At 46.8% G+C, this 26,814-nt stretch overlaps 1 protein-coding gene across 2 annotated transcripts; it reads left to right on the plus strand.

Annotated features, from left to right (window-relative positions):
- The first annotated feature begins 1,089 nt into the window (after positions 1-1,089).
- On the plus strand, positions 1,090-26,814 carry mef2ca (myocyte enhancer factor 2ca). 2 transcript variants are annotated; one of them, XM_076029802.1, is made up of 10 exons: positions 1,090-1,251; positions 9,017-9,210; positions 10,774-10,977; positions 16,911-17,054; positions 17,141-17,324; positions 17,423-17,467; positions 18,580-18,752; positions 21,567-21,696; positions 21,818-21,938; positions 22,619-26,814. In XM_076029802.1, the coding sequence occupies exons 2-10, from the start codon at positions 9,157-9,159 to the stop codon at positions 22,965-22,967; spliced, it is 1,404 nt and encodes a 467-aa protein (XP_075885917.1). In that variant the 5' UTR covers positions 1,090-1,251; positions 9,017-9,156; the 3' UTR covers positions 22,968-26,814. The 2 variants fall into 2 exon arrangements, with proteins under 2 accessions (XP_075885917.1, XP_075885916.1); XM_076029801.1 differs by having other exon boundaries at positions 1,091-1,251; positions 17,138-17,324.

The following is a 26,814-nucleotide window of genomic DNA, read 5'->3' on the forward strand; positions in this document are numbered from 1 at the left end:
TATAACAGTAGCCGCCATTTCATCCATTATCAATTATTAAGTGCAAGGTGACCATTAGTTGTTTGAGTGTCTTGTATTATCATTTTTGCATAGGCAGTAGTCAATTTATTTAGATTGTGTTATCAGTAGTTGTTGTAGGAGAATGAAACTATAGTTTTGTCATTAAAAGTAGTGCTGTTAAAAAAAAATACACACAATTTTTTTTTGGCCATGAGAGTGAAGTTCTGAATTTGCATTCTTTCTCACTGCCAGCTAATAGACTTTTTAAAACTTGTTTGTGCTGATGAAATGTATGTTAATATACGTCAGTATAACTTATATAACCTGTCTTTAACTAATACTTTGCAACATATGGGTTTAAAAGACTAATATTTAACTATTACATTTGAATGATCATTCTAACACACTGATGCTGTTTTTATCTTATATAAAAGTTTAGTAGTAGTACTATATATATATATGCCCCGATGCAGGGGTATTTTTTTTATTTACACCTGAAAAAGTGTGTTATGAGAGCTAACATTGTTGTCAGTCAACTAGTTAGTGACTTCAAGGTTTCCTTTTTTCTATAAACTGTTGGCTACATTCTTAATAAGACGTAACTCGAGCCTGCCAGATTGTGTCGAATTCAATTGACCAGTTACGCAGGCTCCTTAAAAACGGTGCTTTAACACGATAAGTGTTAAAATTCCCCTATTACTCTAACATGCACCAATTGACTTTGAAAACAGCGAGCGTTTGGGGGGCGCCCCACTGAACAGGTGAACAGACGGTAAAACTTGAGTTGTAATACTTTCCGCTGGGTGGCAGTATTGAGACTTATCAAAAAACACGACGGCTCCCAAGCGACTTTTTTTTGAACGTTATAGTGAGTACATCAACCTGTTGATAACATAGACTGACGTTACCTTACCACAGGATGTGCACGCGAAAGTATGCCTACGGTGTTTACTCTTGATTTTCAATTTATCCACGAATTTAATGATGGAATTATTTCTTTCTCTCTCTCCGTGTGTGTGTGTGTGTGTGTGTGTGTGTGTGTGTGTGTGTGTGTGTGTGTGTGTGTGTGTGTGTTTCCGCGCGCCCGTCCGCCCGCCTCATCGCGTCCAGGTGCTCGCTGCTGACAAGACCACGAAGAGCGCGTGCTCCAGGACACACGCCGATGGACTGAACCGCTGGACGGAGACACGCACGGGAAGAAGACAGGGACAGAAAAGTGCGGTGGGAAACCATGCGGAGCTGAGCGCAGAGGTAACGTTTCCAACCGTCTCCTACCGTCCTTCTCGTCCTTTAACAAGCTTTATTTGGCGGGACGACACCGAGATTGAGACGTGACGTGCCATTTGACGGGTAAACAGCGGGAATAATCCCTTCTTCTTCTTCTTCTTCTTCTTCTTCTTCTTCGTGCCTTTCCTTCTGAGTGGCTTCTGAGTGCATGTGTGCGCGCGCGCTCGCGTGCCCTCCCCTGCGTCAGATCATTGAGCCGCTCTAGAACTCATCAGTTTATCCGCGTCCCGGTGTGGAGAAAGAAACTTGTGTTTCGGTCGCACTTCTCCGCTTCGGCTTCGAGTTGAGAGTCCGCAGCCGAGGCTTCCAGTGACGGGCTTTAGTGCGGAGCCGTGAACCGGGTCGGCTTCCACCCACCTCCCCACCGGTTCGGACGGCTGGTGGAAACACCCGGGAAGTTGTTTTTTTTTTTTTCTTCTTCTTCTTCTTCCTTTGGAGCATCGTCGTGCCATGTGAGGAGTAGGAGCGCGGGTGTAGAGGAATCAAAAACACAAACTCTTCTGCTGTTACACTTGGTAAGAGAATTCCAAAGTATAACTTTACCATATGGTCGGAATGCAAGTTTGTTATTGGTTGTGGAAAAGCCAAAGAAAAGTCAATTATTTCTGTTTCTTAGACGAAATTCCATTAATATCTTGTTTAGCTGCTTGTTTCAGTAGAGTTAAATGGAGGCTTTTTGAAATGTGTTCCCGTGTGATTCAACAATGTATGAAAATTCATTTTGGGTCTCATGGCTGGTGGCCCTAGACAGACCCCCGGGGGACAGGGTCTCCCCTGTGGTCCCTCCGATACATGAGTGTTGTCGCGGTGAGGAGCCGCAGTAGTTCATCAACATCACCCAGTGGTGCTGAGTAAGCCATTCAAAGGGCTTGAAGATTTTTTTTTCTCCTTCTTACACTTTAACCAAAGTTCGCTTTCGCATGACCTCAGTTTGGTTCGTGCATCCGTGCTTCCATCTGTTAAACTTAAGACTTGGAAAAGAGGATATAATCAGTGTATTGACTTTATCTCGGACATCATCTCCGCCTTTCCACTGTCACCGCTGTTTATATCAAATGATCAAAGTGTTTGATATATGCATTGGGATATTTTAGAATATATTTATTGGCTCCTATTTGTACGAAGCAAAATATTGTAACGCGAGTGCCGTGTTTTGTTTTGTTTTTTTTGTTGTTGTGACTACATTCCTAGTGACTCATCACGTCGGGGGGGGGGGAACAAAACGTAGATCAAAGTTGTACCTGGCAGATACACCTTTACGCGGGAGTCTAGTCCAGACTTGACAGTCGTGTTTTTATTGGCTTGCCAAAAAGCACTTTTGATGTAGACGTTCTTCCTCGGGGGGACGCGACGGAAGGAACAGTCAGCAGCTTCTTACGCAACAAAGACACACATATACCGTGGCCATGACCGCCTATTTGACGCATCGTTGACTTTGGAAAGTGAAGAATGCGTATCTGAGAGTGGCCCTGGCCCTCTGTTCTCTCAGAGAGCCGGCTTCTTCAGGCGTCGGCGCGATGACGGCAGGTTGACCGATCATTTGTTCTACGGAGGCTGCACATGTCTGTGTGTTATTGCCCACACATGCCCAGCATATGGGCCCATATGTGGCACGTGACGCTCAGATCGGGTTGCCCGCCGCGTCATCCGAGGAACCGAAAAGGGGCTCAATTAGCCGTTTACGAGAACTTTATTGAAACGCCGACTTTGCTCGCGATGCTCTTTGTTTTCGGATATTTCTGGGAGCGCACGCACGCACGCACGCACGCAGGCACGCACGCAGGCAGGCACACACTTTGCGCACTCCCTTTCTCGCGGCTCTTTGTCAACATCATTTCGGATCAGCTGAGGTTCAATGTTTACGGCGACTGTGAAAATGCTTTGATCACGGCTACGCTGTTGTGCAAGATGTGCGTTTCTGTCCATCGAAGAGAAGTGGCAGCTGTTGGGTGACATTTTGTTGGAAGAAAATGACAATAAGTATGGTTTTTATTTGTTGTATTTATTTTTTTCCCACAAACGTTTGTTAAGAATCAGCTGTGTCTCCCCATTTCCTGCTGACACGCTGAACCAAGCAAGCCAGCGGCTAGCACTAGCTAGGAACAGTGTGAACAATTTCTACAATCTTCCATCTAAGATTTGCACATCTTGTGTAAGCTACCATGTATTCCTCCAGCTACAAGACGCTGCTTTCGCCTCCTCCTGCCCTTCCAATCCATTGAGTTCTGCGATACAGGGACTTTTTTTTCGGGGGGGGGGGACGTCAAACTTCCTGAACGCCTGAACTCTGGGACACTTTACGACTGTTCACCCGCATCCTGTTGACCCTGCACTGTCGACCTACACCCCTGCCCCCCCACTGGCCTCCTGGCTCCGACCCGTCACCCCGTCGCTCTTTTGCACACCGGCCCGCCCTCTGCTGCCTTTTCGTGACGCCAGCGACGCGGCAGAGTGTCGCGTCATGGAGACATGTCACCTCGTTGCTGCTTTGCAACTGAAACAGAAACGCCTCCTGTGACGCGAAGGTATGCTGGGGAGGTGGGGCGGCCGGGGGGGGGGGGGGGGGAGCAGGAAAAAAAATATCACTGTCAAGGCAGCGATAAGAGAAGGGAAAAGCTGAGGACTGTGCGCGAGATGGCTGATTTCCATCTCTTCCTCTGTTCTCCAGTCGCTCTCTCTCTCTCTCTCTCTCTCTCTATGCCTCCCTCTGTCTGTCTGTGAACCGGGAAAACGATTGTATTGTTGTTTGGGGTAAAAAGTTCATTCTTTTATTTTTGGAGTCCTTCTGCTTTACGCTGTGCCTATAAATAGCCGGCTGGTTTGTGCGTGGGATGTTGTTGGAGGGCGAATTGGGTGGAGCTTCGCTGTCATCCTGGAAAAAAGATCAAACTCTGCGTTAAATCACACCTACAAGATAGCAGCACACACACAGAGGGAGAGGGAGAGAGAGAGGGAGGGAGGGCCGGGCTCTCATTGATTTATGCAGTGGGTCCCTTGAACGTCTCACTTCCCAATCTGGCCTAAAATTCCCCTCAGCGACAACATGCTGAGTGCGCTTGTCTGCGAGCGCCTCTATATTTACACCGGGTTGATCCCTGCGCTGTTTCTCCTGGAGTGAGGTGGGCGCACGGCAGCGTGACTCAGACGCTCGATATTCATGTAATGCTCCTCCGGCTGGAGAGCGGGGAGCGAGTTGCCGAGCCTCGTCCTGCATCGCACAGCTTCATCACTCCCTCCCTGCCCCCCCCCCCCCCCCCTGTTGGCTTTGTTGTGGCAAAACACGTCGACGGACTCAGACTTCATGACAGAAGCTGTCGGCTCAAGTTCATCTGTCTCTGCGCTCGCAGCAGGGGAGGAGCAGGGGAATTGCACGGTGATTGGAGGAATGACGCCCACTAATCCACTAAGGCACATTAATGTTGTTATTCAATATTGTGTTGTTGCCGTTTTACAGTAATGAGCTCTGTTGTTTTGGAAACGTTTCCCTTTTCCCCTCTTCTTCATCTTCATCTCTTCCTCTCGGCTGTTCCCTTCAGGTGTGGCCGCAGCCAATCATCTGCTTCCATCCGACCTCTGCCCTCTACGCCCTCTTCACTATTATCGTATACGTCCCCCTTATTTTTTAATAATCGTGCGTTTCTTTAGCCCGTCCAACCTATTTCCCACACTTAAAAAAACAAACGTTTGCGCATTAGCAGCAGTTTTGGGTGGACAGTTAAATTTGCAGTATTCTAAGAACCTGACAGGTTTTTGTTTTATAATTCATTTCATTTTTTTACGATTATTGTATAACGTGGCTCAACTGGAGTCTGAAATCTGTCATCAGTTTTCTTCCCCTTTTGCTTACAAAAGCATCTCATATACTCAACGTAGCATCCCTTCAGTCGCGCTCGCCCATGCGGCTTTTGCGAGCCTCTCCGGCTAATTCGAATCATTACGGCGCGTCATCCAGTGACAACGGCTCACTTCGCAGTCGCAGAACCCAAAAAAGAATGGGCGGCTGCAGCAGCAGAGAAACTCCCTGCGGACGCGTCGTCATGAGCCGGGGCCCGGAGCGAAAGCATTCCAAAGTTCCAAAATCAATTTTTCAAGCAAAAGAGCCGGAGAAATCCGTCTTCTTTAGATCTCCTCACAACTGACCGAATGTTTTTAAGATTCATCGGAGGAGGAAACAAAAGAAGACATTCAGTAGTGTCACCCTTGAACTCTGTGATGGATATTTTTAGAAAAATTCATCAAACTGACTGGAACTTCGAAATACGAAACCAGAGAGCATCAGCCACTTTCTCTTCCTGTTTTAATCTGCTCCAATCGATAATAATGATTATTAAGGGACAGGTGCTTTTATTTTGGTATTCACCAAATACTAAGTACTTAATAAGGGCATTACACATTATAGATTTATTGTTTTTTTTAGTTTTACACAGATGTTCTGATGTTTGAACAACATTCCTCAGCGTTTTTCTAGGACATTGGGATGATTGTCACAAGTTTCACTGCAGTACAAACACAAATGTAACAAACAGTGTTGGCTATTACTAAGTAATCCACGACTGTAATTAAACTACTTTTTGAGTAACGGAGTAATGTTACAGGATTACTGTGGCAAAACACATAGTTATATCATAATTACTTTATCAAGTAACGATTCCGTTACTTTTCTGAAATATTTTACAAGCTAAAAATGTCTATTATCCACAAAATGAAACAAATGAAATTTAGAAAAACAACAATGTCGCAGATTGGTGATGCAGCCGTGCATGCAACGTCATCGATATGTGACGATGCACCAAAACATGCATGACGGCGGCATAAGAAAAAAACGATTGCGTTTGATAAGAAAAAAACGATTGCGTTTGTAGCTGGAAATACAAACATTGTTTTGAGTTCATGTCGTTTAAATGAAAGAATATTGTGGTTCGTTGCACGTTATGTGCAGGGAACAAGACAGACTCATTTGTTGCTTTCTCTTTTTTTAACTAAAGTAATTAGTGATTAGTAATTGATTACTTATTAAACCAAGTAGTTAAAGAAGTAATTAGATTACTTTTTAAAGGAGTAATCAGTAGTTGGATTACTTTTATGGAGTAATCCCAACAACACTGGTAACAAACTTCTCATAGACATGCATAACCAACTGGCATTAGTGTCATGGTATTGGCATATATTTTACGAGAACAAGTAGAGTACTCGACCCCGGTATCGGTACCAATACCAATACTGATATCGGTATCAGTGCATCCGTAATAATAATGATAATAATAATAATGATAATAATAAAGATACTACTACTACTACTACTGATAATAACAATAATAATAATAATAATAATGATGATGATGATGATGATGATGATGATGATAATAATAATAATAATAATAATGATGATAATAATAAAGATATTACTACTACAACTACTACTGATAATAACAATAATAATGATGATGATAATAATAATAATGATAATAATTACATGATTAGGGAGTTTGAGCAGGACGTAAAACATTATTACCAGCACCTGCAGCCAAAAGTGAAACGCACACCTGCGTCACCCTGTTACGTCTTCTCCCCTCCCCTCCCCGTCCCGTCCCAGCTCAGTCTGCTGCTCTGCCGTGCGTGCCCGAGGGGGCGGCACGCCTTGTGTCGCAGCAATGACGCCGGCTGACGGCTGCCGAGAAAACCTGTCGCATGTGTTCATGTGTGTGTGTGTGTGTGTGTGTGTCCCCGCGTGTCCCTTTTGTGTTTGTGTGCGCGCGCCTCGACGCGTGTGTGTGAACATCCAGTTAACTCATTGACCAGAGCTCTTAAGCTCAGCTGCGGGAGCAACACATGGGTCACATGGAGCGCGTACGCACCCATAGGCACACGCATGCACACAGGATCTGACAACAGTACATCACATCTTTCTGTGCGCTCTTTCATGCTGCGTCCCAATGCCCCGTGGCATTGGGACGCAGCATGGGACGTGGTTTGTTTACCGCGGCAGGAGAACAACACATTCCTTCTAAAGAGGCTGGAGGAGCTTCTTCTTCGTCTTCTTCTTCGTCTTCTTCTTCGTCTTCTTCTTCTTCTTCTTTAGTGACGTGCTTGTGTAAAAAAAAAACAACAAGAAAATTATTTATTTATTTATTTAGTTTGATTGATTAATGGAAATGAGAGCGGCAAATAAATGTTATTTTTCAAAAATCAAAAAAATCTTTATCTATCTCTCCTCCTCCTTCCCCTGCTGCTCGTTCTTTCGACACCCCTGCGTATGATGGGTGGCTGCGTGCCTGACGGTGGCGGTGCCAGCGAGAGCTTCGGATGAGGCCGAGCGTCGAGGGCACAGCCGCCGGCGTGTTTTTTTTTTTTTTTTTTTTTTTCTTTCCGCCTTTAAAGAAGAGTGCCAGTGTGCGCGGCCACTTGCACATGCTCCGACACTCATTAGTCATACACACATGATGCCGGAGCGGCCTGCGCCACGAGCGTGACTCGGAGCCACCGTTGCAGCCCTTTCAAGACAGTCAGTGTTTTTTGTTTGTTTGTTTTTTCATTTGTGCTGTTAACCGTTTCATCTAATGCCACAAGTACTTTAATCAAAAATAAAATCTAAAGTCTCCTCCTAAAGTGTGATGTTCAGCCTATACATGCATATATATATATATATACATATTATTTATTATTATTATTTTTAAAGATGCAGCTGCACATCCACGCAAGACTAAGCAGAGCAGGGGCTTACAAGTGACCTTAGGTCACGTGCTGCCTCTGAAATCTCCACACACGGCTCAGCTGAGCCGACTGCCACTCCACCGGTCAGCGGTGAAGGTGCGGGCGTGTGTTCACTTTGAAGTGAATTTGGGGCTACAACAGTCGAGAAACGGTTTACCTGTCATAAATGTGGCACCTTGCTCTCCCTTCTTTTATGTATATTTTCAATTTTTCCCAAAACTGTTAAAAAAAAAAAAGAAGAAGTTTTTTTTTATTATTATTTTTATGGGAGAGTATGTTACCTTCTGATCATAAACGGAACAGAACTTTATTTGTTTGGCCGGTATTTAGCTCAGAGCAGCTCATGGCGGGAGAACCAGGTTTTCTTTGTTCGTTTTTTTTTTCCTCACTAACTTCCAAGCATTTCTTCCGTCGCCGGTGGTTTCACTCGTTTAGGGCTTCATCCTCTCCCAGGTTGTTTCTTGCACTTTAGCGCGCGCCGGTGTATTTTGGGTGATCCCACCTTTGCAACGCGAGACGACGCGGCGATGTTGTCGTGTTGTTCGCGGCAACGACCGCTGAACCGCACGTGGTTCCGCGGCTCCACTGCCGGTCCTCCTGTTTGAATTCTGTCGCGGCGCTTTTTGCTGACGCAATACGCCCGCAGGAGGGGAGAAGTACGGCTGCCGCCGCCGCCGCCGCATTTCCGGGTGTGTCGGCGGGACGCAGCCACATGAAATTGGATGTGGAGACAAAGCAACAATAACAGTGTGGCCTGTCGCCGCCTGCCTGCACGGCAGTTTCATTTACATAATGACGCGACGCCCACTCGCATTCCGTTTTTGGAGGGGCGTTAATGAACCCAGTCGGCACGCGTACCTGTTACATTTATTCCCGCTTTCTGGAATCTTCTACGAAGGCGAAGACGAACCAGCACAAACCAGTTCGTCCCCTTCTCTGCTGCGGGCCTGTCCTTGAGCTTAATTGTCTTCCAGTGACGGCACAACCCTCATGTTTCGTTTCTGTTTTGTTTTCGCAGGAGACAATTACTACTGCGACGACGACAACGGGAAAAAAAAAAAAGTTTGGACGGACCAGAACGTTGAGCGAAGAAGGCAAAAGGAAATAAAAAAAAAAGACGTTAGCGACGCGAGAGGGAGCACTCAGAAGTTTGCCAGGATGGGGAGGAAGAAGATTCAGATAGCGCGGATCATGGATGAACGGAATAGACACGTGAGTAAACAAGTGTCTACCACTCAGCGTATGGCTTGGACCTATTCTGTGAATTCCATATTCCCAAATCAATAAACACATTCCACGTACCAGTGCTGTACTTGCAACGGCATGTGTCCGTAGGCTGTTCGTGAACTCTTACATTTTTTCAGCTCGCTGTGCTCTTGTGATGTCACAAAGGGCAGTGATTCTATCCCCAGGTGAGAGCCCCAGCCAGGTGGTGGTTTCACCAGGAAGCTAAAACCTGACGATCGTCGAGATGTGTCGAGATAGTCCGACGGTTACTTGCGAAGGGTCGCGCCATCCGTTTGCAGAAGTGCACCCGAGTTCTGGCGAACTTCTCGAGACTCTCCAGCAATCTTCCCATGGGAAATGTGAGCTGGCCGCGCTCTAGAGATATTCCAAGGGTTTGAAATTCCCCAAGGAATTAAGGGCGGAATTACAGAGAAATTTGGTCCAGTTTCTGCAAACTGTCCCACGCAGGCGTGAAAAAAAGTACTTTGCCATCTGAGGGGGACGCGTTGAAGAATTCACATTTGGAAAGAGACTCGTCTGGCTTTGATCTATTTGTGAATCATTAGGATTGTAAGCCAATAGAATACTGCGTCGCCACAGTAGCCTTTTTAATTGTCGATAAAATTTAAGCTAGTTTATCAAATTTACGCTACTGTAAGGCACATATACACATTTTCTACCATGGCTGACCAGTTTGATCCAATAGAACTGATAACAACAGTTGTGCTGCAGGCAGCGTGCAGGATTCTGTCAAACGATCCGCGCACGTGAGCGAGGAAAATTCAATTTGCGCCTTTTTCCCGTTGATTTCTTTGCTCAGACCGTCCTCTGGCGCAGAGGTGACGAGCTCGCGTCCACGCGCGCGGGCGTGCGCACGCACCTACCGCTCCTCCGGCAACTCATCCGGAGGAGCGGTTCCTCTCTTCCTGTTATGACAGGAAATGCAGGCACATATGCTTCCTGTGGCGGGGCAGCGCTGACCTCGTCACAATCCGGCTTAGACCCTCATGCGGTCGTGCGGTGAGTTGCGAGTGCGTTTGAAGAGACGAGTCGCAGAGTTGAGGCGGGGATTCGGCTTCGTGTTGTGGCGCTGGAGGAGACGCCGCGCTTCCTCTCAACTTTTATTTACAAACTCTTTAGGATACGATGACGAAATCACAAGAGCAAAGAAAAAAAAAACAGAAAATGTTGCAGTTGCATCGCGTAAAAGCAGCCTAATGACCAAGTATTACCCAGTATTACTTGGTCATAAGCCAAAGACAGACAGGTGGGGGTGTCTCTGACCAAAACCAACTGTTGTAAACTTCCCAAGAGGACCGACTTCCCGCTTCAACTTTGACCCACTTTGTTTACAGTGGCGCTAACACAGTCTTCCTGCGTCACCCGGGCCTCAGCCAAACACCTCAGGTGCCCCCGTTTTCAGAGCTGCCCAACAACCCGCCAGCTTTTGGCTCCTCACATTAGCCAAGTGAGACCGGGGAAGTCAGCGGCCACACTGCCAGTCCAGTTTGACTCTTGTCTCCCCTTCCCTTTCTCGTCGGCCACCAGGTGACCTTCACGAAGCGCAAGTTTGGCCTGATGAAGAAGGCGTACGAGCTGAGCGTGCTGTGCGACTGCGAGATCGCCCTCATCATCTTCAACAGCACCAACAAGCTCTTCCAGTACGCCAGCACGGACATGGACAAGGTTCTGCTCAAGTACACCGAGTACAACGAGCCGCACGAGAGCCGCACCAACTCCGACATTGTGGATGTGAGTTGCACGCACGAAAAAAAAACAAAACAACACACAAACGCTTCAGTTCCTCCAAAATGAAAATGACACAAATGAAACGACAACGTTGCGCCCCAAGCGGGGAAACCTCGGCCCGGATTAATGGGAAGCCTCGTTGCAAGCCCAGACTTATGCAACGGCGTTAGAACACAATGGCAGGTGTATGTGGCTCTCTGGCCACGCAGGCCAGGCAAGCATGCGGGCGCACACGCGCACAACTTAAGCACGCCATGTCACCGGGGTTAAAGCTAATCTGCCTGGAGTCAAAGAGCAGGTGGGCGGTCTGGCTGGATCTCTCTGTGATCAACACGAGGCGTCCGATTGCCACCTGCTGAGGTAAAAGACAGATTCTCTTTGGGCTTTTGTCCTGTTAAAAGACGGTTTTCCTGTTTTGGTGCACGTGCATGGCAAGATCACACACACACACGCCCATATGCACAAACACGTCAGACCAGGTGTGAACTCCCGCAAAAGAAGAAGGAAAAGTCGTCTGCGGGCCTCTTTTGTTGTTGTTGTTGTCGTTGTTGTTGTCGTTGTCAAGCGGCGCTGACGCGTTTCCCCGCGGCTTTTCCCGCCACGCGGCCCCACCGCACACACACACACACACACACACAGCCCGTCACAAGCCAGGCTCACACACGGGGTTGGGGGATGAGGGGGGAGCGGGGTTTATCCTCCATAATCCATCACAATCCAGTTTAGCTCATTAGTCTAATCTGCCTAGTCAGCCTCCTCACCGGCGCCACCGCCGCACACCGTGAACCGGCCAGGTGATGCGCCGCCGCGTCCACCTGGTGGCTCTGCATGACACCTGCCTCACCCCACCCCACCCCTCCCCACCCCAGACTGAGGTTTCCTTTTTCTTATGGTGTTCTTTTTCCCACCAATCCAATTCCAGAATCTCTATCTATCTATCTATCTATCTATCTATCTATCTATCTGTTTATCTATCTGTTTATCTATCTGTTTATCTATCTATCTATCCATCTATCTGTCTATCTGTCTATCTATCCATCTATCCGTCTATCCGTCTATCTGTCTCTTTCTATCTATCCATCTATCTGTCTATCTGTCTATCTGTCTGTCCATCTGTCTATCTGTCAATCTATATATCTATGCATCTATCCGTCTATTTATCTATCTGTCTGTCTGTCTATCCATCTATCCATCTATCTGTCTGTCTATCTATCTATCCATCTATCTGTCTATCCATCTATCTATCTATCTGTCCATCGTTCTATCTATCCATCTATCATCTATCCATCTATCTGTCTATCTATCCATCTATCCATCTGTCTATCTATCTGCCTGTCTGTCTGTCTATAAGTATGACTGTCTGTGTATATCTCACAGGGGGTTACTTTCCTTTTTTACATGGCTAATCTTAGGTTAGCGCTAGCTAGCTTCCCTACGAAGCGCTCGCTTCGGCACAGTTCGGCCGCTCATGTTCCGGTCATTTAGCGCGACTTCCTGACAAACATCGTTGACACACTTTCTGCGCACGTGTCCGCTGTCCCCTCCGCCACTCCTCCGCCACTTACCAACGAATCGGTTTGACGCGCTTTGAAGCTGTCAGGAAGCTCGTCTTTAGCGCGTGCAACGCTCTAGCGGTAGCCGGCGCTAGCCGCAGCTGCAAGGCCCAGTTCATGCTTTTAAAAAAAGTAGACTTTCCAAGTTTTGTTTTTGTTTAAATATACATTGGGTTGGTGCAAAAGCTTCACTTGCACGAAGCTCATGTGCTTCTTCGAGTCCTCTCTCTCACTCTCTCTCTCTCTCGCTGCTAACCGCTTGACTCCCGGCCGGCTCACCTACGGTACTTAATCGCGCCACTCTGTGATTGGCTGACGCGAGGGCCGGGAGACCTTGTGTGTGTGTGTGTGTGAGAAAGAGAGAGAGAGAGATCGAGAGCTCGTGGCCTCCCGATGTGAGGTGACGACGACGACGACGACGATGACAACACATGGTACAACATGGTGGCGGGACAGTCGTGCCAAGGTCACACACACACACACACACACACACACACACACACACACACACACTTGCTGTCCCACGGTGAGAAGGAACACAAGGACCGAGGTGTGGAGCTCCTCTCGGCTGCAGGGAGGAGGAATAGCGAGCGACACCTGGCCATCGCAGCCATTTTTGTAGTTTTAAACAAAAATCTTTGCATTGCCCTCATTCGTGAAGCACTTTTTAAGGAGGAAACGAGAATGTTTGACTGGTTTTGTGCTCCTGGTGTACAAGTCTCAAACTGGATGTTTGGTTTTTTTTCTATCCAGTCTTCAAGTTTAAAATGAAACACCTTCTCCGTTAGCTTTTCTTTACTTTTCTTTAAAAAAACAAACAAAAAACAACGCAACGGTACGGAAAGCAGCTGGTGCCTTTCGATCGACCCCCCCCCCCCACCCCCCAGACCTCCAGTTTTCCTCCTGCCCCTGCCGAGCGGGAAGAGGGGGAGTTTCACTGTGGCATTCGGCCCCTGGAGCCGTGAACAAAAAAAAAAAAAAAAAACCCTCTGCACCAATGAAATATCTGCCGGACAGGAATTTGGTAGAAGAGAGGCTCCTTTGTTTTGGTCATCTTTTTTTTTTTTTCCTCTTCCCCCCCCCCCCCCACCCCCTCATGTGGCATGTTGGCATTTTGCCTGTGTGTGTGTGTGTGTGTGTGTGTCTGTGTCTGTGTCTGTGTCTGTGTCTGTGTCTGTGTGTGTGTGTGTGTGTGTGTGTGTGTGCGCGCGGAGGCCATGCTTGATAACCATCGGCTCGTTATATTGTATTCATTGAGCCTCGGAGCCTTGTTGATATTTATGCAACTGTTCTGCATTCCTCACGTTTACTCTTGGCCTCGTTTTTTTTTTTTTGTTGTTTTCGTGCGGCGTCCGTTTTTTGCGTAGGAGATCCGGCGGACGAGAAGCAGATGAAGTTTTTTTTTTTTTTTGTTTTGTTTGTTTGTTTCATTTTATTTATTTTGGTTGCGCCAGGCACCCACGCTCGCACAGGGACTCGCACACACCACGCACACTCGCGCACAGTCACACTGAAAGACACACTGGCGCTCGCACATGCTCGCGGAGCAAGTCCAGTTCCTTTGTATTGGCTGCACTCCCGCCCCTCTAAATGGCTGGAAACCGGTAGTGGGCTAAAAATAGCCCGGTACACGGCTAAGAATAGCCGTGACGGAGCTGGGAGTGAGTGAGTGAGTGTGTGTGTGTGTGTGTGTGTGTGAGAGACTGTGGTTGGCCTGTGCGTGTGTACGTATACGCGTGTGAGCCACTGGAGGAAGGGAAAAAAAACTGTGGAGGAGGAAGAGAAGCAACTGGAGGCTGAGTAACCACGTCTTAGTTCCCCATAAACTCCTTCCTCCTCCTCCTCCTTCCTCCTTCTTCTTCTTCTTCTTCTTCTTCTTCTTCTTCTTCTCCTTCTTTCTCTTCTGATTACTGCGGTTTGCGCCTCAACACAGTGGAGGAGGACATTTATTTTTTGCGGAGGTGTTTTAAAACTTCCGATCCAGTACGTTTAAATTTAAAAAAAAAAAGCCAAAAGAAAACGCCACATAAAACAAAGTTGTATGTGGCGTTTAAGCAGAAGCTTTTCATGAAAGACCTCCAGCAAAATATCTGCCCAATGTTAAAATGGACACGTCTGGAATAAAAAGTGTGATGAAGTTCTTACAGACATTGACAGGAGCTCGTCTATCAATACCGGAGCACTTAATACAGTTTTTTTTTTAAGCCAAAACGGCTGCTAGCTGCTCTGCTAACGACAAACAGACAAACAGACAGAGTCTTCACAACTCACTATTTAGTTTTAATTTTTAATTTTTCAGTCGCTGCTTCAGCGCTAACACCCCCCCACTCACCCCCTCTCCCCATCATCCAGTTCAGGTCCAGCTGCTGTTCTCAGCGAGGAGGAGCAGCTCCACCTGCACGAAGGAAGTGAAATAAACGGGGGAAATGAAAAGGGAGCGCGAGAGAAGCAGTGAAAGGTGGAGACGCGGATGGATTTCAGGGGGAGGTGGGGAGGTGGGGAGGTGGAGGGTGTGAGGGGAGAGACCACCACCACCACCTCCCTCTGTGCCTTCTCAGCTGTCATCCTCTCAAGTGGCTCCAGGACGATGTCCAAACCACCTGCTGCCACACACGCATTCCTGGCCGGTGGAAAGTAACATGGAGGATTTAGCCAAACCGCTTCGGTTCCGCTCGGTGGCGGCTTCCAACCCCGTCGTCGACGAAAGTCTTTTTTGAATTTAGTTCTGAAGCGCCACCAAATTGGACTTGAAGTGGTCATTTAAAGTCAGGCGCCACGGAGAGACGAGGTGAAACGGCCAGAATGACCTTAAAACGGATCGGATTGCTTCCTTAGAATATTTCTGATCAGAACTAGCAGAACCAAAAAACGACGATGATAATAATAATGATGATGATTAAAAGTTCTGCTGTAGGTTGAAAGGAAGGACCTGAATATTTCCTTCTGGCTGCGTCGAGGTTTTTATTTTTCATCTTAAAAAAAATACTGTGGGTGTGTCCTGGGGGGAGGGGGGAGGGGGCTGCCGGAGTCGCGTCTCTGTTTTAATAGACGAGCCAGATTGACAGATTGCGAGGGAGGGAGGGAGGGACGAGAAGCCAGCGGCCGAGCAAAAAATAGCCTTCTACGGCCATCGGTGCGGCAGCGCCGCCAGCATTGGTGGCGTCCGCCTCCCCTCTTCCTCACCTCCTCCTCCTCCTCCTCAACCGCCCCTCCCCCCAAGACCCTCCGCCCCCTCCCCTCCCAAAACCAAACAGGTGGACATGACTGGGATGACGGGGATAACTGCGCCAGGCCAACCACAGTGTGTGTGTGTGTGTGTGTGTGTGTGTGTGTGTGTGTGTGTGTGTGTGTGTGTGTGTGTGTGTGTGTGTGTGTGTGTGTGTCGCAACCATCCAGTGACAGACTGGACTAATGGGCTGCGAAGTGCTGAAGCGGGGCAGTCGGAGCCAAACCGCATACTGTACAAACACACACACACACACCAGCAAGGACACACACACAGACGCACTAAATCATATAAAAGATGTCAAGTTGACTCGAAGCAGACGAGGTCGTCAGCTGGAGCTTTTGCATCGTCATTTGTTTACGCGCAGAAACACATTTCTACTCCTGCTTTTTTTTGTTTGTTTGTTCCCAAACCAACACATGGTCATCGTCGTCACTTCCGGCATTTTTTGGGGGGGGGTCATTCAGAAGTCCTGACCGATGAGTCTTTTGCAAAAGGTTGACAGTGGCGTCAGTAAATCACAAGACAAACTAAACCGCGTGTTATCAGAGATGTTGTGCTGACTGCTCACTGTTGCACAACTCGGGCCGTCAGTCAGGGCGCGAGGCGCGGGACGAGTCTGAGCTGTGGAGATTCGCGCTCCGGTGGCGCCCTCTTGTGTTTGAATCGGACCTTGCTCCGTGTCTCCCCCTCTCTACCGCCAGGACATCGCTGTGCTCAAGTCAGGTTGTCCGCTGCAAATATGACAGATAAATACTCTCTGTGAATCAAACCCGCTCACCGTGCAGGACAATATGTATTATTGTGATGAACAATTACTTCTGTAGATGGATATTATTTAGCCAATGAGAAGGATAACGTCTTCCAATAGAGGCCCCTGATGATACATTTTTAGATAAACTACATTTATTGTGTTTATATATTTAATATATTAAATTATTGTGTTTAAGTTCCCACCCTTTTAATAAAATACAGATATCTTCTTTATTAAATATCTGTGTTTTCAGCATCTCTGAGATAACATTTGGAATAACAAATTGGAAAATGTTCCCTTCCGGGTCGACGGAACCAACAAATGCTTTTCTGTAAGAAATTGGCAACTTTTCCTTTTTTAGCAATTGCCTTTTTTCTTCATCCGTGTGGCTTCCCTCCTCCAGACGCTGCGCAAGAAAGGCTTAAACGGCTGCGACAGCCCCGACATCGAGGCCGACGACTCTGCTGGCCAGAGCCCAGAGTCGGACGACAAGTATCGCAAAATCAACGAAGACATCGACCTGATGATCAACAGACAGCGGATCTGCGTAAGTTGCCCCCCAACCCCCCCCCCAGCCCCTCCTCCCAGCCCCGCACCCGCGACGCTAACCTGCCCATCGTCCCGTCCCAGCAGGGTCTGCCCTCCTCCAACTACGACATGGGCGTGTCCCTCCCCGCCGGCAACCCCGGCGGCCTGCTGTACTCCCAGCCGGGCCTGGGCTGCACCGTCAACAGCCACAACCTGCTGCCCGTCGCGCACACACACCTGCAGAGGAACAGCATGTCGCCCCAGCGGCCCTCCAGCACCGGCAACGCAGGTGCGTGCCAGAGCCAAAAGCCAAGCTGGCGCGGCACTTGTGGACCTGTGGTGTGTGTGTAACGCTGTGTGCGTGTGTGTGTGTGTGTGTTTCTGCAGGGCTGATGGGTTCAGAGCTGACGAGCACTGTGGTCTCCACCGTGGGTAAGAGGAAGTTCTATTAACGCGCATCTTTTCACATCCTGATGATTCGTCCTGTCCGAAGACCCGTTTACGTTAGAAATCTTTATTATTTAAATAAATGACAGCATTCTTGGCGTTCTAGTCAAGACTGCACCAACCGAGACCAGACCAAGACATTAACAGGACTAGAGAGCGTCGAGATCGAGATATCAAAGAAAAATAACAGCAAAGCAGAAAATATGTCCAGTATATTTTTTTAAAATTCAAGTTTGCTTCTACATAAATGGAACAGCATCATTTTTTCAGCAGTTTTAATATTTCTTTTTAGTATTTTTGCTTGCTTTGCCAGCTATTTTGAACCATTTTTAAAGAAAAAAACAACTTTGCATCATGAAATTGAACAAATAAATGAACCAGGAATAAGGGGGCGTGTCACTCTGGGTGTCACAAACAGAGCGAAACGAAGGCAGCAGCTGGATTCTTTGCTGTTGTTATCGTGCCGTTGCAGTTCTGGCTGAGTGTCGACCGGTCTTAATCAAAAACCCAGAGTCCGAGACGATGACCGAGTGGTCCCGAGACCCAGACCAATCTGGAGTACTACAACACTACTCAAATGAGTTTTTGGGTTGACCTGCTCAGCAGACATGTGATCTACTTCCTGTCTGTCTGTCTGTCGCCTCATCCCGAGCCTTCTGTTCTCTTTTCTCTGGAGTATTTCTCCTTGTAAAAAAAACTAAAAAACCCACAAAGCCGGCGACAGAGAGTCTCTGACTCGACGCAGCTTTTCAAGGTAAACGATTCCGCTGCAGCGCGACGCCGGTCTATAAATAAAAAGGAAAAAGTGACAAAACGTCAGCGGACGAATCCAAAGATAGAAACTCTGCGTGCCTGAAAGCATCAAGTTGACGAGTACAATCAGAGCGCAGCGGCGCTCTTTGTCACCAACGTACAGTAAAGAATGTTTCGGGACGTCTCGTCCCAGAAAGTCAAATCGGGACAAATCTCGTTAGCGCTGCGCATGGAATCGCAGTGTTTCCTGAAATGTCGTCGGAAAAAAACAAACCAAAAAAAAACACACAGCTTCGATTTGTTTGTTTGACCGTCTGTCGTCCCCTTCCCGCCCGTGTGTCCAGGGAACGGCGGCTTCGGCAGCCACTGCGCCTCCTCTGGGCTGCTGTCGCCCGGCGCCGTGTCCAAGAGCATGCAGGACAAGAGCCCCCCCGCCGCCGCTGGCGGCATGAGCCGCAAGCCCGACCTGCGCACGCTGATGCCGCCCGCCAACAAGTGCGGCAACATGCCGGCCATCGTGAGTCGCTGCACCCACAGCCGCACCTCTCCCACAAAACCCACTTGCTTTTGTTGTTTTTTGTTTTTTTTTGTGTGTCTGTGTGTGTGCTCACTGTGAGTCTGTGCTTTAATGCCGCCCTGCCAGTGTGAGGACTTTGATCTGATGCTGGTAAGTGCTTCCAACTGTCTGTAGCTCAGAAGTTTTGGGGTCGCCGACTCAATCCTGCATTGATCTCCATTAGAACCAGCGTCATAAAATAATGTACTGGAACGCTCCAAGAACGTTACCGGTGCATCAGCCAGGATGTGCTGAGCACATACGGGATGGCTTTGACAGTTGTTGCAACTGAATGTGATTTTAGAGAATGGATATTGAGTGTGCCAATATGCAGCCATCGTTACAGAAGTTCAATGCTTTAAAATTGTTATAAAAAAAATGAAAGTAAACATTTCTAAAACACAGCTTTGTATTAGAATTGTATGGTTTTGGTATATTATAAATGCCAAGCCATAAAAGAGTAAACAAAGCATCATGGCTTACATGTCAGGCTCTTTAAAGCAGCCGACTTTTACTGTGTTCACACAGAATTTTGCACACTTGGAATTCTATCAATCACTTTTAATTTGACATTTTAGACTAAAATGTTCCCATACTCATCTTGACTGATTTTCGTGCACTCATAATGACCGCAGAGCACTCAAGATCATTATTTCCTAACACTGGTTATAATGGAGTTCAATGCAGTAATGAGCCAGTGGCCCCAAACTTCTGAGCGCTGGTGTACGTGTATGTGTCACTTTGTCTTTCATAGATTAAGAAAAACAAACGGCCATAAAAATTCTATCAAGGTGTGAGGGGTCAAGTGAAGAGATTTATTTCGCTTCTATCATTCAAATAGTTAGTGAAAATCAGAGTCAGAATGAAAAAAACTTTTTGTTGCAAATCCAACTCATCGCCTGCAAAAGTAGAAATAGAGAGCAAAAGTAGGCAGTAAGGCAATAAGAAATAGCAATAAGAGCACACAGACACAACAACCCTTCAACATGGCTATTGCTGTAAAAGCACATTGGCCACAGAGCAACCACAGTCAGTTAAATTGTGTTCCATCTTCGACCAGTTTTTCCTGCTTATTTGTCCTTCGAGCTCCCACCAAAGCGAAACGAGCGAATTCCAATTTTAGATGCGGCGACTTGGGGCTGGAAAGTGGAATAAAGTTAAAAATAGCGCACACACACACACACACCCTGCTGAAACCCGACCTCAGGTCTGCGGTCTGCAGCAGCTGAAGGTGTCGGGCACGGCCAACTGGAATCCGGTGAATGTAAACAGAAATGGGAGCGGAATGTCTTTCCGGCCAATGGCGGGACGGAGGCGCAGCTCCGTGTTGTGTCGGGCTCGGAGCGAGACGCAGCAGCAGCAGCAGCAGCAGCAGCAGCAGCAGCAGCAGCAGCAGCAGCAGCAGCAGCAGCAGCAGCTGATCCCGACATTTGCCCCGCAGTGGAATGTAAAGAAAGGGGCTTTTAGTCGGCGTGCCGCATTGGAGGCACAGCCACTTCCTCACCCATCATCATGCTTCCACTCAGCGCTGCTCAATGCGCTACGTCCTGATTCGCTGTAATTTTGAGTTTCCTCAAAACCAGAAATGGGAAGCAGCTCAAACAAATGTCATAAACTTGCGTAGATGAGGTGCAGACTGGATATGAAAGTCAAACACCGCCGTCCGTCTCCTTTTTTTAAAGGTCAAGTGTGTAATATTTAGAGCTATTGAGGAAGAAATGGCGACATCGAGTGGTTACATTTTAGATTGCAGCGTCTTTAACTCTCCGTCCCACTCTTGAGCTTGCCGGCGGCCAGCGCACCCACGCCAGGATACCTCGTCCACCTTCTATTTTGTTGGTTTATTTGAAGATGATTTGAAGCAATTACTCTAATTACAAAATGCGCTGTCAGGTGGGCGGGATTGTCCAGACCAGGCTTCCTTAGAATTATGACGGCGCAAGATGACAGCGAACCAGGAGCAAAAACCTTGCACAATGCTCTTCTTTTATATATGTATACATATGTATATGTATATGTGTATATACATATATATATATGTGTGTATATATATATATATACATATATGTGTGTGTGTGTATGTATATGTATAATATACATATATATGTATGTGTGTGTATGTATATGTGTAGTATGTGTATATATGTATGTATATGAATATATATACACAACACACATACATATATATGTATATGTATATATATATATATATATATATATATATATTAAACGGTTGTACATTACAAAGTCTGTGTCTGTGTGTGTGTATACATGTGTATGTACATATACATATATATATATGTATATATATGTATATATATATATATATATACATATATATATATATATATGTACATACACATATGTACATACACATATGTACATACACATATATACTTACACATATGTACATACACATATATATATATATGTACATATATATATGTATATATGTATATATATATATATATATATATATATATATATATATATATATATATATATATATATATATATATATATATATATATGTGTGTACATATATATATATATATGTACATACACATATATATACACACACACAGACATAGGAACCGTTTAAGGGCAGGAAAACCAAATTACTTTGATTGTACTGGGATTACACACTTTAATTAATGTATTCATGCAAAGTATATCAAGCTTCAGCCAAATATTCCACACTGGACCTTCAACTCAAGTCAGATTGAGCTGCATGTTTCGCTGCATATTTTACAGATGTGTTCTCTGTCCCCGCAGAACCAGAGAATAAATCACTCCCAGAGCGCTCAGACTCTGTCCACCCCGGCCGTGTCCATCGCCGCTCAGACTCTCCCTGGCCAGGGGATGGGCGGCTACCCGTCCTCGCTGTCCTCCCCCTACGGCACAGGTGAGCAGCAACGCCAGGACACCTCCGCAAACTCGGCCGCTCGTCCCACCTGCTACCGATGCATTTTTTTAATATTTCTTTCCCCCCCCCACCTCCACCTCCACTCCCACCCCACCCTCAGAGTTTTCACTCAACACCGACCTGTCCGCTCTGTCTGGGTTCGGGGGATCTGGTCTGGGATCAGTAACAAACTGGCAGCAGCAGCTTCAGAACATGCAGCCGTCGGCCCTCGGACACATGGGGTGAGTGTGCGTCTCATCACGGTGGCGTGTCTCTGCTCTGGTTGCAGCTCTCCGTCATGCTTCACTTACGTTACAGGTCAAGTGTGTAATAAATGGCCTGATGTACAATTGTTATTTTGGCAAAAGCTCAATATACTGGCCAAAAAATAATAATAAAGGTGTATATATCCGCAGTACAATTAAAAGCAATTTGCTTTTTCTACCCATAGAGCGGTTCTAATACATCTATAATAATATACATGGAGCAAAGGTCTGGCTGCCAGTTAGCTGCCATCTTGCAGTGTGGACAATCCAGCCCTCCTGACAGCGTGCTGCACATTTAGGGTGAACGCTGGTGTCCTCCAATAAACCAACGAAGGAGAAGGCGGACGATGTTTCCAGGTTTTGTGTGTGCAGGCCACCGTAGTTTACTGGCAAGCTCAGGAGAGGGAGGGTGAGGGCGAGCGCTGAACTCTAAAATGCGACCACTTGATGTCGTTGTTTCTTCTCCGGTGTGCCAGATTAATAAGTCTAAAGGGCCGCATATGGCCCCTGGGCCATAGTTTGGCCATGCCTGGGCTAGCAGGTCGCGCTCGGACCACTGTGCCGCTCCAGGAAACCAGGCGTTGGCGCCATTTCCCCTCCAACTACGCCCGCCGGGAAGCTAATCACCTCCCTCTCTCCCTCCTCCGTGCCTCCAGGAACATGTGTCAGAACTCCAACCTGAACCTGAACTCCGCCCACCAGCACCTCCACATCAAGTCAGAGCCGGCCTCCCCGCCCAGGGACCGCGGCGTGGGCATGATGGGCGCCGGGCTCGCCGGCGGCATGAACGCCTCCGCCTACTCAGCCATGGGCCGTGCCCCCACCGAGGCCGGCCACTCGCCCGGCGACAGCGTGTCCAGCTGCGGGAGCTCGTACGACGGCAGCGAGGACCGCGAGGACCTCCACGCAGGCGACGGCTTCCTCCTCCGACCGCTGTCCGCCCAGGACGAGCACCACAGCCCGTCAGTGAAGCGAATGAGGTTATCAGAGGGCTGGGCCACATGATGGGAGCCAGGTCACAGCCGCAGGGCGGAGGGGGTGTTAGCAAAGTTACCACATAGTGTTATTATTATTATTATTATTATTATTATTATTATTATCATTATAATTATTATTATTATTATTATCATCTACATACTCTTCTTGTACTGAGTGGGCGTGCTATATGTGTCATTGTAACATGTACCCGAGGCTGCTGTAGTTCCAGTCTGGACCGCACCTCCGCATGTGCGCCGAGAGAGCAGACAGAGAGAGAACCGAGAGTTCAGGACGCCAAAAAAAAAAAAAAAAAAAAAAAAAAAAAAATGCATCCAACACTTCAAAGAAGTTTAACCTGATCCCCAAAAACGACCCGCCGGCCCCTTTCGGTTTCATCAATATAAATCTGATCCCAAGTCCCCGGCAAGAGTTTGCTCACGCTTTGGGTGCAGCATCTGTTTGGCCTGAAACTAGAGAAGGGACTGTTTTTTTTTGTTGTTGTTTTTTTTCGTGAAACTCAAATTGAATCGTTAGCCCGTGAAATCAGTTGTGGAGGGAGACTGCAGCGATAGCAGCCGTCGCCCTCGAGAGCAACTCCGGTTTTCACCCAGCGCACGTGGTCGGCGTTACGAGCATATTTATTCCTGTGAGTCGGGAGTTTAACTCCCAAGCGTCTCCTTTAAGCAGCTTGACTTGAAAATCGTCCAGGACGAAGGTGCACTGAAGCAGAGTCTGTCGGCGTACCCGTTAGTGCTAGTTTTTCTGTGTACGTGTGTGTGTTTGTGTGTGTGTGTGTGGGCGCACGTGTGCGTGCGTGCAGGAGAAGTTGGAGGTGGTTAGCATATCTGCAAACGTCATAACGTGTTATATGCACATTCGCGCAATGTGCGCACGTACGCAAGCTAACAAGAAGGCTAAAAGGAAAAACAAAGAAGTGAAGAAGTCTGGTACTCCAATCAGAGAAGCTAACAAACACCTGGAGCGCCGAGGGGAGGCCCAGGCCGCCTCGCCTCGCCCCGCTCCACGCCGCGTTGCAGGTTCAACATGTTTGCACACATTTAAAAAAAAAAAACACATAGCACACTTTACTACGATTGTACGGAAGCAGGTGGAGCTCGAGGACGGAAGCGGGCAGGAAGGAGAAAGGAAGAGGAGCTGAGAGGGACGGAGAGCAGCGAGAGAGTTGGAGACGGCCGAGAGACAGAGAAAGAGGGAGAGAGAGAGAGGAGGTTTCGGAGCGGATGAACGGAAGGAGTTTGTTTTCTTTGCAACAGGTTGCATTTGTAAGATCGCTAGATGAGATGAAGCTTATTAGTAATGCGTAGTTTTCTGAGCTGTTTAAGAGGAAGGAGTAAAAGGAAAGGAAAGAAAACGCAATTTTCAGGGAATTTTATTGGCATACACGACTGTATGGAAGCAAATAAAGGCTGAGGGATCTGCCAAACTGTAGAGTTTACTGTTTGTTTTAGGAATAGAAAGAATAATTGGCCAAAGAACTGAATTAAAATGATGATTAAAGACTTTTCATCAAAAGTCGGTATACTGATGCACGTCAGTAAGGTTGATATTATGAGAAAGAAATTACTAAAAGCTGCATCCGAAGTTGAAAGGTGAAAGTGAAGTTCAATTCAAATAGGAATATTATATTTAAAAAGAAAGAGCGCTTTGAGATGCCCCGGCATCTAGAGTTCACTGATTGAATTTGCACTTAAAAGTGGAGCTGTCATTTCAAGGGGACGGGGAAGGGACAGTGTAGTTAAAGTCAGATAATACAGATAAAATACCACTTGTTTCCGAAAAAGGGAACCTCTGCATCCAAATTGAATTTGTAAAAAAATACATTTTTACATCGAGTATTATTTTTATTTAAATTTATTTTTTAAAAATTGTGAAAATGTTCAAAGACTTCTCCCAATTTCAGATATTTAAAAAAAGACTTAAACCTTTTTTCATACTTTGTACTTTGTATACTAAGTATCCCAACAATGCCCGTATTCTATATTTTTACTTGTACTGTCCCATGGGGGGGAGAAAAAAAGGAGGTTCATGGCAATGTCAGCATTGCGACCTATTTTCTATTTCGGTGGTCTTTCAGTGTTGCGGCGAGGAAAAAAATCAGATGGCTTTCCCTTCATTTGCTTCCACACTTGAAGTCCTGTATGGTGCAGGTTACGGTTGGACGTATCGGACGGCAGGAACATTGATACTGGAGTGGCGAGGAGAAGCTCCCTCGGGGCCTTGCTGTGCACGCCGAGGGTCCGCATGCGCTGGTAGACCCGCAGAGTGACGATTTGCGCTCTTTTACGAAGCCATATTCAACCGGACGGTGATGCTCTGCTGCACAAAAGTTTGTTGTTTTTTTTTTGTTCTTTTTTTTAAGCGTCGTGTTTTTAGACTCCTAAAGATATTCTCGGATGTCAGCAAGCTTTGTTTAAATTAGATTAGCGGTGATTATATATATATATATATAAATATATATTTAAAAAAAAAAAAAAAAAAGAGAGATGCACAATGTTTTTATATGAAGCATTCAGGGAGATTTTTGGTTTAAACTGAAAAAAAAAAAATCACAACAACTCAAGGTCAGCCTTGAAAGTTCAGCTGGCTCTTTTGTTGTCGAGACGAATGACAATCTGCTATTTCGAAACCCCGCGTCCGTACAAGACGCAGTAATATTTATGTGGCGAGTGTTGAAATATGCAGCACTTCCAGCGGTGGAGGAGCACTGAGGGCAAATCACTCAAGGGCCAGTCTGCAAATCTGAAATCATTTCTCGCAGCTCATTGGAGGAAAGTAGAACAATCGCTTAGTTCTCAACGACTCGATTTGTCCGCACGCAGGAAAGCTAGCGGTAGTCGTCAGTGCTCGACTTGAGCAGGCGCTCTCAGTTCTCCTCCAACCCGCTGGATCTTGCCTGTGACTCTACAAGGGGCATCATGAAACATTTGGAAAAAAAAAAAGACCCTGTGCCTTGTAAACCCCTCCCCTACCACCACCACCACCACCACCCCACCGCCGTGGTCAGACGCGCCGCCGCGGCTAAGAGTCAACCGATTGGTCGGCGTTTTGTTTTCTCTGAGAGAAGGGCGGGCAGCCGAAGGGTCGTTCACATTTGAATATTTTGGTTTCTCAAACTGTATATTTGGAGCTTTGGACCCTCGGCCGCGCCGCTTTCACCCCCCACCAGCCAATCACTCCCCCCCCCCCCCCCCCCCGCAGTAGCTGCTGTAGGTTTAAAAAAAAAAAAAAAAAAAGGGCAGAGCCCGACCATTTGATTCGCACTCTTCTTCTTTATTTTTGTCTTTCTTTTACCAAGACCATGTTGTCTCCGGGCGGGTGGGCCTCCGGAGGTGCAACGTGAAATGTAAAACTAACCCCGTGTGTGAAATGCGCTCTTTTACTTGTGTTTTTTGGTTTGGTTTCTTTAATGAGTAACTGCCTGCATTTTATCTGTATCTGTCAAATACACCCCTCCCCCTTCCCCCCACCCTCCCTCCAGATTAAATAGTTTCTGTTGCTTTGAATTTGGCCACATGACTTGAATGTCCCCTCTGTATTATAACTGTACACGTTGGGCTGTATTATGACCTTGTAGCCATCTGTTACATGCACTAAAATGCTTCTAATAACCGCCGGGAGAATGTTCGTAGAGATTGTTAGCGGCATAAGCTGGCCTTTGTCGCCACTTGCAGACAATGTGTCTCAGAAGAAGAAGAAAATGAAAAAAACAAAAACAAAAACAAAAACAAAAAAAAAACCTAACGAAAGTGCACCCCAGCTGTCACGGTCTCATGTACAGCAACTCCTTCACTCACAAATGTGCGAGTATTTGTATTTTGCAGAAAAAGAAAATATACAGGCTCTGTTACAAATG

The sequence above is a fragment of the Nelusetta ayraudi genome, unplaced genomic scaffold (genome assembly GCF_046127955.1).
Source record: "Nelusetta ayraudi isolate G7.1 ecotype Tasmania unplaced genomic scaffold, CSIRO-AGI_Nayr_v1 ptg000026l, whole genome shotgun sequence".
Taxonomy (NCBI): domain Eukaryota; kingdom Metazoa; phylum Chordata; class Actinopteri; order Tetraodontiformes; family Monacanthidae; genus Nelusetta; species Nelusetta ayraudi.